The sequence below is a fragment of the Felis catus genome, chromosome B2, assembly GCF_018350175.1.
Source record: "Felis catus isolate Fca126 chromosome B2, F.catus_Fca126_mat1.0, whole genome shotgun sequence".
Classification (NCBI taxonomy): domain Eukaryota; kingdom Metazoa; phylum Chordata; class Mammalia; order Carnivora; family Felidae; genus Felis; species Felis catus.
Window position 1 is genome coordinate 134,916,839 of NC_058372.1, and position 19,542 is coordinate 134,936,380.

At 46.0% G+C, this 19,542-nt stretch overlaps 2 protein-coding genes across 2 annotated transcripts in view; one reads left to right on the top strand and one right to left on the bottom strand.

The window, feature by feature from the left end:
* PPP1R14C (protein phosphatase 1 regulatory inhibitor subunit 14C) overlaps window positions 1-19,542 on the top strand; it is an 89,413-nt gene that overhangs the window by 16,328 nt on the left and 53,543 nt on the right. The window lies entirely within an intron of this gene.
* On the bottom strand, window positions 16,880-17,763 carry LOC102902352 (voltage-dependent anion-selective channel protein 3-like). Its single transcript, XM_045058421.1, is given in 2 exon segments — window positions 16,880-17,076; window positions 17,079-17,763. Coding segments are annotated over 2 exon segments (882 nt in total).

The following is a 19,542-nucleotide window of genomic DNA, read 5'->3' on the forward strand; positions in this document are numbered from 1 at the left end:
ACTCATGGACCATGAGATCATGACTTGAGCTGAAGTTGGACCCTTAACCAACTGAACCTCCCATAAGACTTATTCTTTGTGCCATAAAGTTCTGTGGGCTTTGACAAATGCAGAGTGTCATGTAGACTGTCTTCCAATGTCACATCAAATAGTTTCATCGCTCTAAAAAATCTCCTGTGCTCCCTCCATTCATCTATTTCCACTTCTCCCCAGGCCCATTACAACCACTGATCTTTTCATCATTGCCATCATTTGCCTTTTCTGGAATGTTATCTAATTGGGACCATATAGTACATAGCTTTTTCAGACTGGCTTCTTTCACTTAGCAATATGCATTTAGTATTCATGTGTGTCTTTTTGTGGCCTGAGAGCTCATCTGTTTTTATAACTGAGTAATGTTCCATTGTATAAACGTACCACAGTTTATTTGTCCATCCTGTTACTGGAGACATCTTGGTCGCTTCAGGTTTTTGGCAGTTATAAATAAACCTGATGTAAACATTGGCAGGCAGGCTCTTATGTGGGTATAAGTTTCAAATCAGTTGGGTAAATATGCCAGATGAATTTTGAGATGCTAAGGGTACGGGTGCTAGGGATACTGCGGTGAACCCAAGAAGCAAAGTCCCTGTGTTCTATAAACGAACACGGTAGGTAAACCAAAGTGGGTTCAGGTCATGAGAAGGGCATCTCTGGGGAAGTTTGTCACATGTGAACCTGGACCTACGTGATGAGAGATGACACCAGCTGTGCAGACATCAGGGAGCATGAGCTTTCTCCCTGGGGGGCTCAGTTACTGCTAAGACCCTGAGGCAGGATGGACCTTGACATGGTTGAGGGACTAGGGACAGGAAGAAATGAGAGATGACGTCAGGAATGAAAGTTGTTTTTTTTTTTTTCTTTAGAGAGAGTATACGTGTGGGGGGGGGGAGGGGCAGAGAGAGAGAGAGACAGAGAGAGAGAGAGAGAGAGAGAGAGAGAGAGAGAGAGAGAGAGAATCCCAAGCAGGCTCCATGCTGTCAATGTAGAGCCCTATGTGGAATTTGATCTCATGAACCAGGAGGTCATGACCTGAGCCAAAACCAAGAGTCGGACACTTAACCGACTGTGCCACCTGAATGAAAGTATTTTTTTTTTAAAAAGAGAGAGAGAGAGAGAGAGAGAGAGAGAGAGAGCACACACGAGCGGGGGAGGGGGAGACAGAGGATCCAAGCAGGCTCTGTGCTCTCAGCACAGAGCCCGGGGTTTGATCTCAAGAACCGTGAGATCATGACCTGAGTCAAAGTCAGATGCTTAACTGACTAAGCCACCCAGGCGCCCCTGCATGGAAGTATTTTTTGAAGAACCTCTTTTTTAGCGTAACATACAAGGCACACAAATGCAGAGTGGATAGGCTGATGAATATTCTCACGTTGAACCCACCATGTAACCACTATCCAGATCAAGAAGTGGAGGAACATTGCTAACACCACAGGAGTCCCTATTGTGCCCCCTTTCCATCATTAGCCCCCTACCCCACTGCGAGGTAATCTGGTTCACTTGCCTTTTTAAAGAACTTCTCTTGTTCAGCATGAAGGACGTGAGATACACCCAGGTTGTTGCGTGCCATTGAGGCTTATTCATTTTGGTTGCCATGGAATATTCCATGTGTGAATCTATCACACTTCTTTTTAATCTGTTCTGCTTTTGATGGGCATCTGAGAGGTTTCCAGTTTGGGACTGTGCTGAATTGAGCTGCTGGGAACATTACTGCACATGTCTTTTGGTGAACATATGTTTGCGTTTCTGCTGGGTTATGTACGTAGTGGTGAAACTGCTGGCTTATGGGATGTGTGTATGTTCAGCTTTCCTGGGTAATTCCAGAAGATTTTACGTGGCAGCCGAAAGCAGTTATATGGACTCACATTCCCACTGCAGTATATGAAAGTCCCACCCTTGCCAACACTTAGTATTTTCCCTTTTTCATCTTAACTGTGTGGTACACTACCACATTGTGGTTTTCATTTACGTTTACCTGAAGACTTCAAAAGTTCAGCCCCTTTTATATGCCTCTTGATACTTTGGGTATCCTCTTTGTGAAGTGCCTGTTCAAATCTTTTGAGTTGGGTTGTCTGACGTACTGATTTTTATGTATCCTGGCTACTGATCTTTATACACCCTAGCTATCAGTCCTTTGTCAGAAATATGTGTTATTTGAGTATTTCCTCCTATTTTGTGCGTTGCCTTTTTTACTCTTTTAATGTTAAGTGTCTTTTGATGAGAAGTTCTTAATATTGTCAATGGACCAGTTTTTTTGCTCCATGGTTAGGGCATTTCACATCCTGTTTAAGAAATCTTTGTTTGCTTCAAGGTCATGAAGATGTTCTCCTCTGTTATCTTTTGGAGGCATTATTGTTTTACCTTTTATATTTAGATTGGTAATCTAGCTGAAATTGATTTTTGTATATGGTATAAGGTAGGGATCGGGTTCATTTCTTTCCCTCCAGTTGACCCTGTACCATTCATTGGAGATGATCTTCTCCCCAGTGCACTGTAGTCACAAATCAGGGGACCTCCTCTGTGTGGCTCTACTATAGATTCTGGTGAGTGTGTTTTAACGTTGGGTTGGGCCTTCCCTTCTTGCTCACGGTACTCCATTTCCATTACCTGGCACAATGGCGCATGTGCTAAAATGGTAAATGGTTAGTAAATATCAGCTATTGGAGGAGAAGGTCTCAACTTGCCTTAAGGCAGGAGTATTTAAAATCCCTGGGCTCAGGCTCAAAGAAAAGATACTCAGATTTCATTTTAGAAAAGACTTTACTTGACTAGTTAATTCTATTTCTTCACCATGCCCAAATATGGTTTTGGACCCATCCTGCTGATCAAAGTCCCGAACTTCAAAGTCCTGACCTCAGACTATCTGGTCAGTAGTGCTGTATCTATTCAGCCATCCATCCACTTCACAAAGAGGATACCCACTTTGTTATGGGCCTACTATGTGCCAGGTATAAAGTAGGACTGTTCAATAATGGGATTCTTTTCGGAGTTTCTATTTTTAATTTTAGAATATTTGTTGTTTCTTTCTTTATAAGTTAAATGCTTCTTTCTTTACAAGTGAAATACTCTGTGCAAGAAGGGGAGTTTTTGGAATTTTCTTCTATTTTGGGGATGGCTTTGCTGTTCTATTATAGTTATTTAAAATTTGTGTGTGTGTGTGTGTGTGTGTGTGTGTGTGTGTGTGTGTGTGTGACAGTATGGGTAAACAGGCAATAGGCCTAAGGATTAGAACTTTTATGTTGCTATCAGAATATTTTAAAACAAATAAAACCCTACAAAAGGAAAGAGGTTGATTTTTTTTAAGCACGCTGTTTCATCTAGTGAATTCAATGAGCAGTTAAATACTTTTCTTAGTTTCAGAATTTAGTGGCAGCCCAAAGACCACATTCAGGGAAATAGAGCCATGCATTTTCAAGAGGTTGGCACTGTGCCCAGAAGGGGCCAGTCAGTGTCCTTCTATCAGGTCGTACTACAAGTGGCTGGTGTGCAGGAGGCCGCTGTTGCCTTGGTACCTGTCCTTTGGGGGGGCCTGTCTATCGATGGCTTCTCCCCAGCCACCATCTTGCTCAGTTATCGTTGTGTCCTGGCTCATGGCACTGGATCTCTCTGTTCCTTGCCTCCCTCCAGGGATGTGAATGAGGAACGGTGGGGTGGGCAGATGGTCTAAGGTGGGGCCAGCCCTGGGCATTAGCTGGAAGATGGGACACTGGAAGAGGCAGCCGTGGAGCTGGGCCATGGCCGGCTCTGCCCTCCGCCTCAGACAAAGGAAACAGACTGGCCGCAGAACAGGGTGTCTGTGCTGTAGAGTATCACCTACATGACAGAACTTTTACTCGCCTTCGTATTCGTTAATGTTGTCTCTGTTTAGCTTTTAGTTTGTCTCACTCAATGTTTTATATACTTAGTGGAAATCTCAGCTATCCAGAGATCGCTAATTCTGCAACCTTAACCGTTTGGAACATAGTGACGAGCCTGTGAGCAGATGGGTAACTTCGAGAACCAGAGGAGCCACCCTAGGGTTGATGTTTTTTATTTATCGGAGAGAGCCTTAGGCTTGCGAGAGTACGTTTACTGTTAACTTTTGCCACAATTCTAAAAAGCCCGGTCTCCTGACTTCTCAGTTCACTGCGATTTAGAAGCAACATACTAACGAGGCTGCTCGATAGAAGTACTGGGAGAAAGTCTACAAGTGACAGCTGACAGCCTGACAGTAAGGGGGTTGACAGAGAATCTATAAAAAGCTCAGAAGATTGGAGCCAACTCATGGAAGACAAAAAGAGCTCTATGCGTGTCAGTGGCCTGGAAGGTCATGTAGCACAATAGAACGTCTGCTCACAGGACTGACCTGAGTCATTAAGAAAATATTAATTCTGTTGGTAGCCTCTGCTGCAGAAGGCAGGCACATGAGTAATACATTTAGAGAGATCTTCAGAAAAAGAGTCCAGATGTTGGTTATCTGAAATAATTTGCTTACGTAGAACCATTGTTTCCCCCGGGATAGTAAATATTTTTCTCTTTCCCTCCCTGTCTTCCTTCTCTCTTCCTCTCTCTCCCACTTCCTGTCTCCCTCTTCTTGCTTTCTTTCCTGCTTTCTCTCTCTCCCCTTCCTCTCCCTACCCTTCTTTATCCCTTTCTCCCCCACCTCCCTGTCTCCCCTAACTGCTTCCCCTCCCCACCCCCAACACAGTGCAGTTTCCCGCTTATCTTTGTCTTTGAAGGGCACAGATATCTGGTGGGTTGCTGGTAAATGTTCAACAACTCGTTCCCAGGAAAACAAACAAACAAACAAACAAACAAACCCTGATTGATAGCATTTGAAGTTTTCCTTGCTGTGGAATCTCCGTCCATGGTTGATTTCAGGCTACCGTGGGGAAGTCACTGAGCATGGAGCAGGGACGAGGGTTTCTTCCATCCAGAGACAATAGATGTAAGGACCCTCAAGAGGGTGGATAAGAGTGAAATGTGATAAAGTCATTAAAAAGTAGTAAGTTTGCAGTATTTATTAACGTTTTACTTGAAACGCTACTTGTATGCTTATACAATTAAATTTTTAATGACCCCCACTTACTAGCTGGGTCATGAAATTCCCGGATATTTAACAGCTGCCTCTCATGAGCTGTGAGCCCTTTCCAGCACATACCCAGCCCCTCACGGGCGGGGGATGCTGCGCCACCGTATCTGAGCATAACTGCAATCCAAATAGCTCGCGAAGACAATCCCAGACGCTCACAGTTCAAAGAGAGCTCAGCGATCATCCGTTCTGACCTCTCTCCCTGCCATTTTCATTCCGTCTATAGCCCAGTAAAAGGATAGTCCCAGGCTTTCGCTGCTCGGATTGTCTCGTGGGTGCAGAACCCACGACTGACGGACACGTTTGAAAGTGAAGGGACACGGGCTGGTCAGGCTCCAAACCAGGACTGGAATTTAATCTCTTCCTCCTGCTGCTTCTCCAACTTCGTTCTCATGAAAATAGCCTGACTCCTGATTTCATAATGTGGCACAGACATGCTGTGTTTGTAGGGATTAATTTAAAGAATGCCACGTCGTTAAGTAAAATCAGCAAATGGTTTTTAGCCCTTATTATGTGGTAGGTGTTCAGTATCTCCTAGTTAAAAAAAATTTTTTTTTTAACGTTTATTCATTTTTGAGAGACAGAGAGGGACAGAGCACGAGTGGGGAAGGGGCAGAGAGAGAGGGAGACACAGAATCAGAAGCAGGCTCCAGGCTCTGAGCCGTCAGCACAGAGCCTGACGCGGGGCTCGAACTCACGAACTGTGAGATCGTGACCTGAGCCGAAGTCAGATGCTCAACCGACTGAGCCACCCAGGCGTCCCAGTATCTCCTATTTTTTGATGAAGAATTTATTTTACCAATTCATCACCCATCTATAAAGGATATTTATCGCACAGGTTTTATTTAACCTATATGTGCTTATTGTATATTTATTCATAGGTATGTGTATATGCAAAGCCTATATGGATGTATGTACATACACCTATATACTCATTATGTGGTACCTCTGACATTCAGAACTAATAGTTCAAGTTATGATAGATTGGAAATGTGCGATTCTGTTGGGCCAGGGAGATGAGACAGGTTTTTAGAAGATCTTTCTAACCCTGGGGCATTGGTGCCTGTATGACATGGTTTTTGAGCTCTTTTGTAAAGCTGTATCTCGGTGTGTGTGTGTTAATGTGGCAGACCGTATCAGGGCTCCCGTAGGAGGCCCCGTGGTGTGGTGGGAAGGACAGAGCGAGGCAGGCCTGAATCTCAAGCCCGGCTCTGCTGCTCACCAGCTGGTGATCGTTCTTCCCTTGCACTATTGGAAGTTGGTGTTATGGATATTTCGTCTTTCCTTAAGAAGACTTGGTGTGTCATGGGCCTCAAAATAGAAGCTCCTGAGTCTGAGGGTAAAGGTCTTTGGAAATGCTGACACCTTTCCTGGTGGGCACGGTTGCGTAACAGGAAGCAGTGGCTGTGTGGGTGCTGTGTGTAATGGGTGGGGGGATGGGCTCCTGGCAAGGAATGTGAGCTTGGGAAGCTGAGAGGACAGTCGGGCCATTCCACATCCCTAAGGGTCCAGGTTCATCTAGATTCCTCACATGGCTGGATGTGGGCACAAGGCCATGTTCTCACATCCCATGCTTGGGTGTCCCCTTGGTCTCACAGCAGCCATATTGTTGTCTACGTCATGCAGTCAGATCCTCTCAAGGCCAATGTGGCACTTGCTGTGGCTTTCCTCTTTTTATTGATGGTGTGATGAATCGCTCCAAGAGAGTGAAATAATTTTATTTCGTTTTGGAAATAATTTTACATTTACAGAAGGGTTGCAAAGATAGTACTGATGGGTTTTCCCATTTCCCCGTCACCTGTCTACTTCTAATGTTAATGTCTTATGATGTACATTTATCGAAACCCAGACATCAACGTTGGTACACTACAATTAGCTAAACTACAATCTTTATTCGGATTCCCCTGGTTTTTTTTGTTTGTTTGTTTGTTTTGTTTTTTTGTCTTTTCCCACTAATGTCTTTTTTCTCTGGCGGGACCTAATCCAGGATATCACATTGCATCTAGTGGAGTTTGTCTTTGACTTCTCTCACGTCCCACCGATGCTAAGCCATCTAATCCAGTCCCTTATACCTGCCCTTCTCCATTCTTGTGAAAGTGCATGAACTTAGCCCCAGCTCCTTACTACCCACATGTGGACCCTGTCATATTATTGGATTCCTGTCCCCAGATTCTCTGACCTTGTAAACTGCCCAGAACTGCCAGGTGAGCCATCAGAAGACTGACTCTTATCAGGTGGCTCAAAACTCTCCTTGAATGACAGCTGCACTCTCCACGCCTTCTTTTCTAGCCTTCCAACATGACTTTGCACCACTTTCCAGGTTCAGCTCCAGCCTTCTAGAGTCCTTCGGACAGGCGGGTCTCTTGGTAGCCTCCTTAACACTGCCTCCTACCACACAATGGCCAGTCTTGAGTCCTTCCATGTGTAGAATCTGTGTCTTCCTTTCATGCTTTATCTTATTCAGTCTTTTGGACAGTACCTATAAGGGTGGCCGCTTAGGAAACTGAGGCACAAAAAGGGTAAGTAACTGGCCATGGTCACACAGCCAGTATCTTGGTGAATAAGGATTTGGACTGAGACAGTCTGTAGACCTTAGGTTTTTAAGCACTCTAGTCTCTTATCTCAAATTCAAGATGGCCCTATGAGTTTTGCTCATGCCATTCCCAATATTCCTTCCCCAAACCCTTCCTTTTTCTTGGTGAGGAGCCTACTCATCCTCCAAAGCCCAACTGAAACCTCATTTCCATGATTTTTTTTTTTTAAGCTGTAACCAGTCTGCTTACCCAGTGCTTCTTAGTATTTATAAATCAATTAGAATAAATTCAGTATCTCTCAGCTGGCACTTACCATATGCTGCCTGCGATGTGCTTTCTTATGGGCGTGCATCTAATCTTCCCAATTTGACTGTAAGCGCCTAGAGGATATGGACTTTCTAAGTCCAGCAGATAGTCTTTGTTGAATAAATGTGTTTTAAATAAGTGTGATTTCCTGGAACATCGTTTGATACTTAATAGTAAAGAGAGTCTCATTTTATTTGAAACATATTATTCATGGCTTAAACTTTGCCTCTGGAGCTGCTATGGAACTTGATTACTCTTGACCAAGCGATACAGACCAAATCAGCAATGATAATGGTAACTCACATAGCGGTTACTAGGTTCTGGGCTTTATTCAAAGTCCTTTCCCACATGAACTCTTCATCCCCTTAACAAATCTCTGAGCTGGGTATTTTCACCAGTGTTGTTTCAAAAGGGTGGAAACCAGGCATAGAAAGATCCATTAGGGACGCCTGGGTGGTTCAGTTGACTAAGTGTCTGACTTCGGCTCACGGTTCGTGAGTTCGAGCCCCGCGTCAGGCTCTGTGCTGACAACTCAGAGCCTGGAGTCCGCTTAAGATTCTGTGTGTGTGTGTGTGTGTGTGTGTGTGTGTGTGTGTGTGTCTCTCTGCCCCTCTCGGCTCATACTTTGTCTCCCTCTCAAAAATAAATAAACATTAAAAATACCTTTAGAAAGATCCAATACCTCACTGAGCGGCACAGACGAGCTGGTGGAGCGGGTAGGCTTGTCCCCTGTAGGCTGGGTATCGGGCATCTGCTTCAGGGGAGTCCCTTCCTCTTTTCGTGAAGTCAGAGTGGTCATTTACTTAAGGCTATAGAACTTTGATACGCTGAGTGTATTTTTTGAAAACATGAGTTCATTACCATTGTGAACCTTTATAAATCTTTCATTCCTTGCTCTTTATGACTGCTCGCTAATTTCCTTTGTAAAATATTACTTTACCCATGAAAAGCACAAAGGAAGGCAAGCTTCCAAGTGTAGAGCATTTCTAAATGCAAGAAAGTCGCTCTGACATTTTCTGGGTGGTGATTTGCTCCCCCCAGGACAGGGGGTAGGTAATTCCCAGAACTCTTACCTTGTGTGCTTTCCCCGTTCTAGTGCTTAATCATTTTATAGCATCTAACCGTGTGTTATTGGGTAACCATAACACATGGCTTTTTTCCCTCTGCTAGGTTTGAGGCTGCTGTTTTTCTCAGAATCGGTTAAAATAAAACCTGGACATCATACCCCTGGCCTGTTTTGGGAAATGCAGTTCAACCGCAAGCATACCTGTGGTATTTTTCACTGATGTTTGGGTTTGCTGGCCTTGATGGCCACGTTGGGTCCTGAACATGCCAAGATTCCCTGATAACAGGATCCTCATACCTGCCACACCTAAATCATAAGTTATTCTACTGAAGAAGAATTAAAAACCCTGCTGTGGGTATTCAGAACGCTGGCCCGACATGGCCTGTGATTTCTTTTATTTATTTATTTTTCCTTTTCTTGTAGGTGTACCCTTTGATTGATTACCTAGTTTTCTGGAGAAGGGGTTCTCGTGATAGCAGTGAACGGGAGGGACCCTGTCGGGCTCCACTAGGTGAGGGGCTATAGGGGTTGGGGGTGGAGTCCATGCAATGAATGCTTGCAGCCAGTCCTGTTGGCCAGGCTGGACAGGACAGCCTGGATCAATTGTCATCTGTACAGGGGTGCCCCTGGCCTCCGTGTGTTACCAAGCCAGGAATTGCTCCTAAAAACTAAGCTCGAGGCAGGGTACCCTTGGCACACTTTGTGTCTGGTTCACTTGCAACTACGTCAAGTCTTGTTTCCTGCGTCAAGGCTTATCACTCAGTTTAAACTGACCTTTCCCCTTGATTCTCTGTCCAAAGGGATGACGGGAGAACAGCATCCTGTTTCTTTCTACGCAGTCTTATTTCAAATACCGAAAAAAGTCATTGGGCTCAGTAATTGTAACAACTTTCTTAGTTTGTTCGAAGGACGAGTTCTTGGTCTCATTCGCAAGCTGTTTCTTTTTTTGTGGTGTTTTGGTGGATTCGTGGATTGGCCTCTCGGAGCCAGTGGGAGTTTTTTTAACGATCATTTTCAACTAGTTCACGTGCAGACACACACCCTTTCGTTTCATAGAAGGGCCTCCCAGCCTGCAAAGTCGGGCCTAGCTCCCAGCACATTGTTTGCTGGGTGGTTTTGCTGTAGAAGTTGCTGACATCACTTTGCCCTCCGGACACCGATAAGCCGGTCTTAACCCTCAGCAGAAAGGATGCAGGCCTTCCCGCCCCTCCCCCCCCCCCATACCGTGTATCAGTCAGCTTCTGCTTCAAGAGATGCATCTGGCAAGTTCCAGAAGAACTAAGATGTACTCGCTTTTGTTGTTTCTGTGACGCGATCTGGGGAGAAGAGGTGGGAATCGAAATGGTTGTTTGGGCCTATATATGGGTCTCGTTTAATGGCGCCTTGAGGCCAGTTTTATATTGGGAAGGGAACTATCTTGGTAGATAAGGAGTGCGAATTCCTGCCAGTGTGACTGAGGACTGGACTCTGTCTATTGACAGCAAGGAGTGTAAACACTGGGTCATATGTGGAGCGTCCCAGGGGCAATGGAGCGTTTGCGGAGATGTAGCCTTTTCACGCCTAACCATGCCTTCTCTTCTCCTTTCTGTGTGCTCCCGTCCCTCTCTTCCTGGGAGAGGGGGGTAGAGAGTGGGTGGGGAGAGCTACTTTATTGGGCCAATGGGACCTGCTTCAGAACCCCAGCGGCCCACCTGTCCAGTGACTCTCCCAGTGAGTAGATGGGGACAGACGTTACCATCTCCAGCCAGGAAGACGGGCTGCTCTTTGCTGTCTGTGTTTTCCCTGTTTTCTGTACAGTCAAGTTTTACCTCGCTTGGAAACATGCTCTCCCCCATGGCTGAGCGCTGTGACCATAATCTCCTAGAGGGCTTTGTGTGTGTGTCTCCTGGCACCCGAGATGGCCCCTCACCACACCAGCGGGTACTATGCGGCCTTTGGGCACAGGCTTTGTGCCCTCCTTGTCTGTCTGCAGCCTGTGATCGGGGGCTGGCCTCTCACTGGAAAGGCTTATAGTGACCTGTCTTGGGCCCACCCGGAAGCCACGTTGGGGGCCCTGGATGAAGGGTCCAGATGGTCTGCCTGGTAAGTCAGCTCATGTAGGAGGCTGGAGGAAACGCCAAGTGTGGGCAGGGGAGTGTGTTGGGGCCACAGGGCCAATGGAAGCCCTATGTGGGATGACAGAGAGGGTGGGGGACCCGCTCAGGAATCTCTGGAGACTCTGGGCTACACCTGGAAGGAAGGGGAGTTACAGCCGGCAGAGATTTGTGACTCTGCTCATATGCATGACCAGCCCTTTTAGTTCACTTCTTCAGTTTAAGTAAAGTCAGTATGATTGATTTATAGACCTACCGGAGATAGCTCAACCAAAGAGATATGTCTAACCTAAGCACAGAAATGGACGCATCACCTTGATTGCTTTGTTTCCACTTCCGATTTGCGGGATCATTAGAGAGAAAATGATACCTGGCTTTCAAAATTATCGTGGTGGTACAAAATGCCGTGTCAGAAATTCTAAAGGGGATCTTCGTGCTGTCGGTGGTCGTGTCACTGACTGGAAGTGATCGTCGGAGAGGAAGACGTCGCTAGCCGCGGTTTGTTTGTCTCAATGCCCTTGACCCAGCCAGAGGAGATAGGGAGGCATCTAGGTACACTCTCTGATATGTGGATTTTCAAATCTCACAGGTGACTAATTTCTTCATTCACAGAGAAGGAGAAAAAATGAGATCCGTGTGCTTCTTGGATGACTGGCTCCAGACGTGTGCGCTGCAGGCAGAGGAAGTTCTCTGGGGAAAGTCAGCCAGCTGTGCTTGTTAGCTTTCTAGAGCCTGTCTGTTATTATGAGTGTAGTCCTTTTGAAAGCTCTGTTCTACTTCCTAAAATACCCTCCCAATCCACTTCCTCCTGTGGTGTCTGCCTGTCCCGAGAGTAGGGCCAGTGTGGGGAGGCCTGGAGAGAGACCCAGGGAGGAGGGACGGCCCGCACACAGGCCTTCATCCCCACTGTGAGGCCTTCATCCCCACTTCATCTCCCCAGGGGCAGAGAGTCCCCAGGGGCAGAGAGTCCCCAGACTTGCGGGCGTGGCCACAGGAACCTATTTTTTTTTTTTTAATTTTTTAATGTTTATTTAATTTTGAGGGAGACAGACAGAGTGTGAGCAGGGGAGGGGCAGAGAGAGAGGGAGACACAGAAATCGAAGCAGGCTCCAGGCTCTGAGCTGTCAGCACAGAGCCCGAAGCGGGGCTCGAACTCACAGACCGTGAGATCATGACCTGAGCCGAAGTCTGACGGTCAACCCCGACTGAGCCACCCAGGCGCCCTGGGACCTATCTTTTTAAATGGAAACTAACTGCAAATTTACCCTTTGTTAGAGTCTGAGTCCTCAAGTATTTGTCTCCTGTTAAATCTTGCGGCTTTTCAGACTGATACAAATATTCATGATGACTCTTACATTTGTGAAATGAAGCAACCTTGTTGTTATTTTTTAGTGGGTGGGATGAAACCCAAGAATAACACCACGCATAGTGTGTCAGGAAGACAAGGGTTGGAGTCACCTACTGACTGTGTGATCCTGGGGAAGTTAACTGAGCCTCTCTGTTCTTTGGCTTCTTCATCTGTAGAACTGGTGGTAATGAGATGTTGTGAGAATTAACCGAGGTGATCTATGTTCTCTCTCTGTATCTGTTTGTCTAGTTTTTTAAGGGGAACTCAAGTAGCTCTGTCTTCAGAATTGCAATTTTTACTCCCTCTATTTTCATCTGTTTGCCAGGAAGTGGCTGGCTGCTTCCGGCGAGGCTGGCGTTTTAGGAAAGCTTCTTCACGAGTGCTGCCTAGCCTGCCATGGAACCCATCTCTACCTTGGCAATGGTTGTTGGGTGCTTTTTCGGGGGGGGGGGGCACAGGTGGACCTTTTTCTTCCTTTCTGCTTCAGGATTCAGGTTGTCCCGAGAGGACACATTTTAATAGTATGGCAGAACTTGAAAAAAAATCTTAAATATTTAGGGGCACCTGGGTGGCTCAGTCACTTAAGCCTCCGACTTCGGCTCGGGTCACGAGCTCACGGTTTGTGAGTTCGAGCCCCGTGTCGGGCTCCGTGCTGACAGCTCAGAGCCTGGAGCCTGCTTGGGATTCTGTGTCTCCCTCTCTCGCTCTGCCCCTTCCCCACTTGCACTCTTTCTCTCTCTCTCCTTCAAAAGTGGATAAACATTTTTAAAAATAAAAAAAAAATCTTGAATATTTAGCTGTGAATTAGCATTGTTCTTTTCTGTCACCTTTGCTCTTTCCTTTTTCTCCACTTCCTGTTTTCCCAGGTATCCCCCTTCCCAAGTATCAAAGTGGTTTCTTGCACATAATGGTTTTCTTGCCTATACCTTAATTAGGAAAAATGTCACATATGAGCCTAGCTGTCTGGTTTCTAGATATAATAAGATGCTTTGTCCTTCGCCTTAATTGTAGCACACTGGAGTGCTGAGCCACTGGGGGCTGCTTGGAGTCTGTGTGAACCATCTTCCTGACAAACAGAACATGCTTTGAGTGTATTTTTGTTACCGTCTTTCATTAATGTGACTTGATTTATTTTTGATTTGGAGCTATGACAGGTTTTCTTTTTCATTGCTTCTCTAATTTGAGACTTGAAGTAAAATTACTTTGTGCAGTAAATGGTTTGCAATATGTTTACCCTTTCTTCTCCTCTCCGTCCTCCCCCTCCTCCTCCTTCCCCCCCCTCCTCTTCCTTCTTCTTCCATAGCAGTTACTAGATAAAGTGGGAAATAGGACGTGGGGGTAGAATGTGAATTAGTTTTTTGGAAATGCTAAGTCTGAAATGGGTTTTATAGCCAAATAGCCTGGGAATAAGTGATATTAAAGAAAAGAAGGGGCGCCTGGGTGGCTCAGTCAGTTAAGTATCAGACTTTGGCTCAGGTCATGATCTCATGGTTTGTGAGTTCGAGCCCTGCATCGAGCTCAGTGCTGTCAGTCCAGAACCTTCTTTGGAGCCCTGGTCCTCCTCTCTCTCTCTCTTCTCCTCTCTGACTCACACCCTCTCTCTCAAAAATAAATATACATTAAAAAAAAAAGAAAAGAAAAAGAAAACCTAACTTTGTTATTTGACTGAATCCAGACACTTTCACCGAATTGGTTTCTGTGTATAGATCTTTAGGTTGTGGTCAGCAAGGGGACAATCTTAGTTTGGTAGTCAAGGGTGCATACTCTCTGTCCAGACCTGCTGGGTTTGAATCTGCCTCTACTAATTCCACACTGTGTACCTTGGAACAAGCTATTCAACCTCTCTATTTGCCCAACTGGGAAATGGGAATAATGCAGCTGTGTACCTATGTTACAGGGTCCTTGCGATGAGCAAATGAGACGATTATACATATACCTTCAACTGTACAGTGTGGAACCTGTCACCAAGTAAGCATGATATTATAGAAATCTATAAATACCCACTTAAAGCATAAATATTCTGCTGGTTTGTGGATTATAGCTTTCATGATTGCTGTGGTAACTTAGACATTTCGCATTTGAAAGGGAGTGATTTTTTTTTTTTTTTTATGAGTTTTCTTGGACTCTTAGCAAGCAACGGTGGCTGATGTTAGTTATAAATTTCGGTTGGATTTTCTGTAGTACAGTTAGCCCTAAAATTATAAAAAGGAAAATGAGTTGGTGAAAATGGGTATATAAATTCAACTTTATCGCTCTACCTTGGCAGAAAAGAAATAGAATGGAAAATAAAATTTTGTATTTTGTCTCAGGACTTCAGGCAAGTTCAATGTTCAGAAAAGTGCTTCCAAATGTCGCGGTAGAGTCATTACAAACCTCTGTGTTTGTTTCTACTGGAGTCATCAACCTGGGGAATTTCTTTAGATGAGTAAGTAAAGCAGAAAAGTTTCAGTGATTTATGTAAAATCTCATATTGACGCGAACATTTATAAGCCTATTGACTTTAAGCATCTCAAAAAGCTAAAGAGATGTGCTATGGTGTAATACTCACTTTTTGACTCTTCACCCATTTCTCAAGTTTTGGGTGGTTTTGCTTGCCAACTTTAAGTGGTCCCTTCTGATCAGGTCAAAGAGATTCTTCAGGCTTTTGAGAAAGACTGGTTGTCAAAATTTGATGAGCTAACTCGGGCAGGTTAAATATAATTTTCTTCTTTGATATAGATGGACTCAGAAGTTCACGGCTGGGCTCTCAGTAACTAACGTGCAGGTGCAGTGGTGCAGCTGTATATGCCGAACTTGGGAAACAGGTGTCCCAGGCAGCACGGGATGCCCAGCATTTGGCCTGTTATGATCTTGGGTTGAGGTGGCTCTTCTGTGGAGTAGGGAGGGGCCGTCTCACTCTCTGGCTCCTTCTCTGGCTCACAGCCAGGTCCGGTCACCCTCTGGTGAACATGGATGCCTGCCCCTTTGTCTCCTCCCCCACCTCATTCCCTTTGTGACCACAGGGTGTGATTCGCCATAGCTTGCGTTTTGGGGACAAGCGTTGGGCTTCTTTCTGCCAAAGATGTGTATGAGGGACCCCTGTTTTGCCCGGGGGCTCTCACCCCCAGGTTGGGTCTGTTTTCTCCACTGGAAAGAAAGGCTCCTTTGGGGCAGTCACGACACCAGTTTATTCATTATTGTATCTCAGAGCACACAGGTGCACATGGCAGGTGCCCCGGAGGATTTGTGAAGGAGTTAACGGAGGAATGGATTTATGTCTTTGAGCAAACCAAAGCTGGGCACACATGGGCCAGCAGAGAGACCCGTGGTCAAGGAGTGACGGTCTTGACTCATCTACCAGAGGTGGGAACGGCTGATTCCCCTTTCATACCTTTGATCCCTTGGCTGGGCACCCGGCAACTTCCGTTAGCTGATGGTACCGCCCATGGCTGGGTGTCAGCCGTCACATTTTGCTGCAGGCCTTCCTTCCCCCTTTTTAATTCCAGATTCCCAGGGACGCCTGGGTGGCTCAGTCAGTTGAGTGTCCGACTCTTGATTTCAGCTCAGGTCATGATCCTAGGGTCGTGGGATCGAGCCCCGTGTCGGGCTTCATGTTGTGCATGGAGCCTGCTTAAGACTCTCTTCTCTTTCTCCCTCTTTCTCTTTCTCCTTCTGCCCCTCTCCCCTTCTCGCACTCTCTCTTTCTAAAATACAAAAAAAAATGCTAAAAAAAAAAAAGAAAGAAAACCATCCCTAGGAAGTCAGATGATGGATTATGTTCCAAATGTGATGGGTTTATTTTATTTTACTCTGACGGAAAACCAAAGATTCTCCCACAGCACAGAGACCAGTATATCCAAAGGTCATGAAAAAGTGGTGTGGGGCAGGTAGGCTGTGATGTACAAGCTGGAGGCTCAGGTCATTTCCTTTGTAACAGTCACCACAGTTTCCCTGATGAGCACATTTAAAATAACACTGAGGAGAGGCACCTGGGTGGCTCAGTTCATCAAACGTCCGGCTTCGGCTCAGGTCATGATCTCGCGGTTCGTGAGTTCGAGCCCCAGGTCACGCCCTGGGCTGACAGCTCGGAGCCTGGAGCCTGCTTCGGATTCTGTGTCTCCCTCGCTCTCTGCCCCTCCCCAGCTCGTGCTCTGTCTCTCTCTGTCTCTCAAAAATAAATAAACATTAAAAAAAAATTCAAATAGAAATAAAAATAAAATAAATAAAGTAAAATAACACAGTGGAAATCACCTGCAACGCGGCACAAGTATGACAACCTTCGGGCACGCCTTCAAGTTCCTTCCTTACAACGCACTTGCGATCTTTACACTTCAGCGTGGGGAGGATTGCAATTCTTTGGAAGAATGAGAAGTTCACACTTTTGAAATTTCACGGAAGAATTTTAAGGCCAAAACATAGTGGGTGCTCTTCACCTCCAAGGACAAATCAGATGCTTTCCTCAAAACCACAATAGGCTTCTCGTTCAAATCCCAGCCCAACCTCGTGGCCTCCTGCATTGACGTTCTTTCTGTCCGTGAAAGCTGGTAGGGTCAGTTTGACTCCTGGTCCAAGGGTCTGAGTATAACCCAGTCCGGTCGGGCTCGTCTTATTTCCTGTAGCAGATAGAGAAGTTCTACAGTCCGGGTATTGTTACTGCCAGCCATCCAAGCAACGCTTATTGATGTTCCAGTCTTCCCATTAACCTCCTGGTAGACAGACCCTCCAAATTCAGGGCCATCACTCACATGCATGTGCAGCTGGAAGTCGGCAGCTGTGTAACCCAGGGCGACACCATTCTGTGGCAGTTTGGACCTGGCTGTGTCAAAACTCGTCTGGGAGCCAGCAAGCCAACCTCCAAAGCCAAAGATGGTCGGTCCAGAAAAATCTGCGTCAACATTACCGCCGAGACTGAAACAATCCCATTTGTAGGAGGCCTTCAATTTCCCACTCTTCTTTCCTGGGTTCGGTGCAAATACGGTATCGAGAGTACGTTTCGACCCTTCAGCCAACTTATTCTGTGAAGCGATTTCTGTTCCAAGAGTATCGTCTATGTTCCATTTCTGGGTGAAGGCAAGTCCGTAGCTACAGACCTTGTACTTGGTCTCTAGGTTGCCTGACGCTTTCTGTGTATCAGCGTAAGCATGACCAGAAGTAGAAAATTCCACTCCCCTACAAGACTTAGTTCTCAGACGTACTTTGACTGAGCCAAATCCATAGCCTTTGTTGAAGTCATCTTTGGCAGCCTTCCCTAGGTCACCGTAAGTCGGTGTGTTACATATACCTCCAACCAGAGGGCTGGTCTCCACTCTTCCAAGGCAACACTCTACCATTCCTAATTTCTAACGTATGTGTTCTTTTTTAAAAAAGTTGTTTTCATGTTTATTTATTTTGGAGAGAGAGAGAGAGAAAGAAAGAGCATGAATGGGGAGGGGCAGAGAGAGAGGGAGACACAGAATCCGAAGCAGACCCTAGGTTCTGAGCTGTCAGCACAGAACCCGACGAAGGGCTTGAACCCAGGAACCATGAAATCATGACCTGAGCCAAAGTCAGATGCTTAACTGACTGAGACACCCAGGCACCCCTCTAATGTATGTGTTCTTAACTTTCCTGCCTTTCAGTTTAGCTGGGGTGCTAGTTAACTTCTTTCCCCTTTCTCTCTCTCTTTTTTTCCTTCCTTCCTTCTTTTCTTTCCTTTCTTTCTTTCTTTCTTTCTTTCTTTCTTTCTTCCTTCCTTCCTTCCTTCCTTCCTTCCTTCCTTCCTTCCTTCCTTCCTTTTTCTTTCTCTCTCTTTCTTTCTTTCTTTCTTTCTTTCTTTCTTTCTTTCTTTCTTTCTTTCTTTCTTTTCCTTCCTTCCTTCCTTCCTTCCTTCCTTCCTTTTTCTTTCTTTCTTTCTTTCTCTTTCTTTCTCTTTCTTTCTTTCTTTCTTTCTTTCTTTCTTTCTTTCTTTCTTTCTTTCTTTCTTTCTTTCTTTCTTTCCCTTCCTTCCTTCCTTCCTTCCTTCCTTCCTTCCTTCCTTCCTTCCTTCCAATTTCCTGCCACTTTCCTTGCTTATGAAATGACAGCAATGGTGTGGCCTGTCTTTTAGGGCGCTGTGAGGACACAGGGTGTGACCGCACGGGAAGCACTTGGGAGAGTGCCTGCAGGAGTCGGTCTGATCGCTGAGTCACCCGTACTGTCCTGTCCACATGCAGAGCTGCTCCTCCTGAGGCCCAGGCCATCTCTCCTTTACTCTCTGCCTTGCTGGCTACCTCGCTGCTTTCCTGACTTTGTTCAGCTTGCCAGGGGGCCCCTCCTCACGGCGTCCATAGGAATTTTCTAGCAACAGCCCGCCGTATCCCTAGCACTTAGCTCAGTGTCTGACAAATAATGCATATCCATGAGTAACTGTTGGTTGGAAGATGCTGAGAGTCTGGCCTCACCTCCTCATGGGTGTGGGGCTCCAGCCTCCACCGTCTGAGGGCCTGTAGCCTCCTGTCTGTGATAGGAGCCTAACGACCATTTACAATTCCAGCTGCCAGTGACAGGTCAGCTCACGGTGTCAGTCCAGAACGGCTGGATTACGTCGCGGTCAGGAGCGATCAAAAATTTCAGTGGCTAAAAATAATGTCTTATTTCCCACTAATGCTATGTATCCAGTGTTGACTGATGGGGGGTTCTGCTCTTTACTGTCACTCAGGGACCCAGACCCATGAGGCTCTGCCTAGAAACATGCTTCTATAACCAGCAGGGCAGGGCGAGGGCCCTGGGAGGCACCCGTGGGCTCCTAGAGGTTCCACCGGAAAGGGCACGCCTCACATCCGCCTCCTAGCCCACTGGCGCAGCAAGCCTCACTCCACGTCTTGCTTTTGAGGGAGCAGCACAGCACAGACCTACCTGGGACCTGGAAGGAACCACGAGAACACTTGTGAGATTTTGCAGATAAAGGGAGTGCTGCCTGATTGTTACTGTCACTCTCTGAAAGGGTTGTTCCATGCCGCCCTCCATCCTCGGTTAATATAATTATTTTATTTAGTTAGGGATGAAAGGCATTAATCCCAGGGAGCTTAACAACTGGAGTTTTCCTTCATGACGGTCTTCCAAAGCTCTCAGGAACAATTTCCTCATCCACT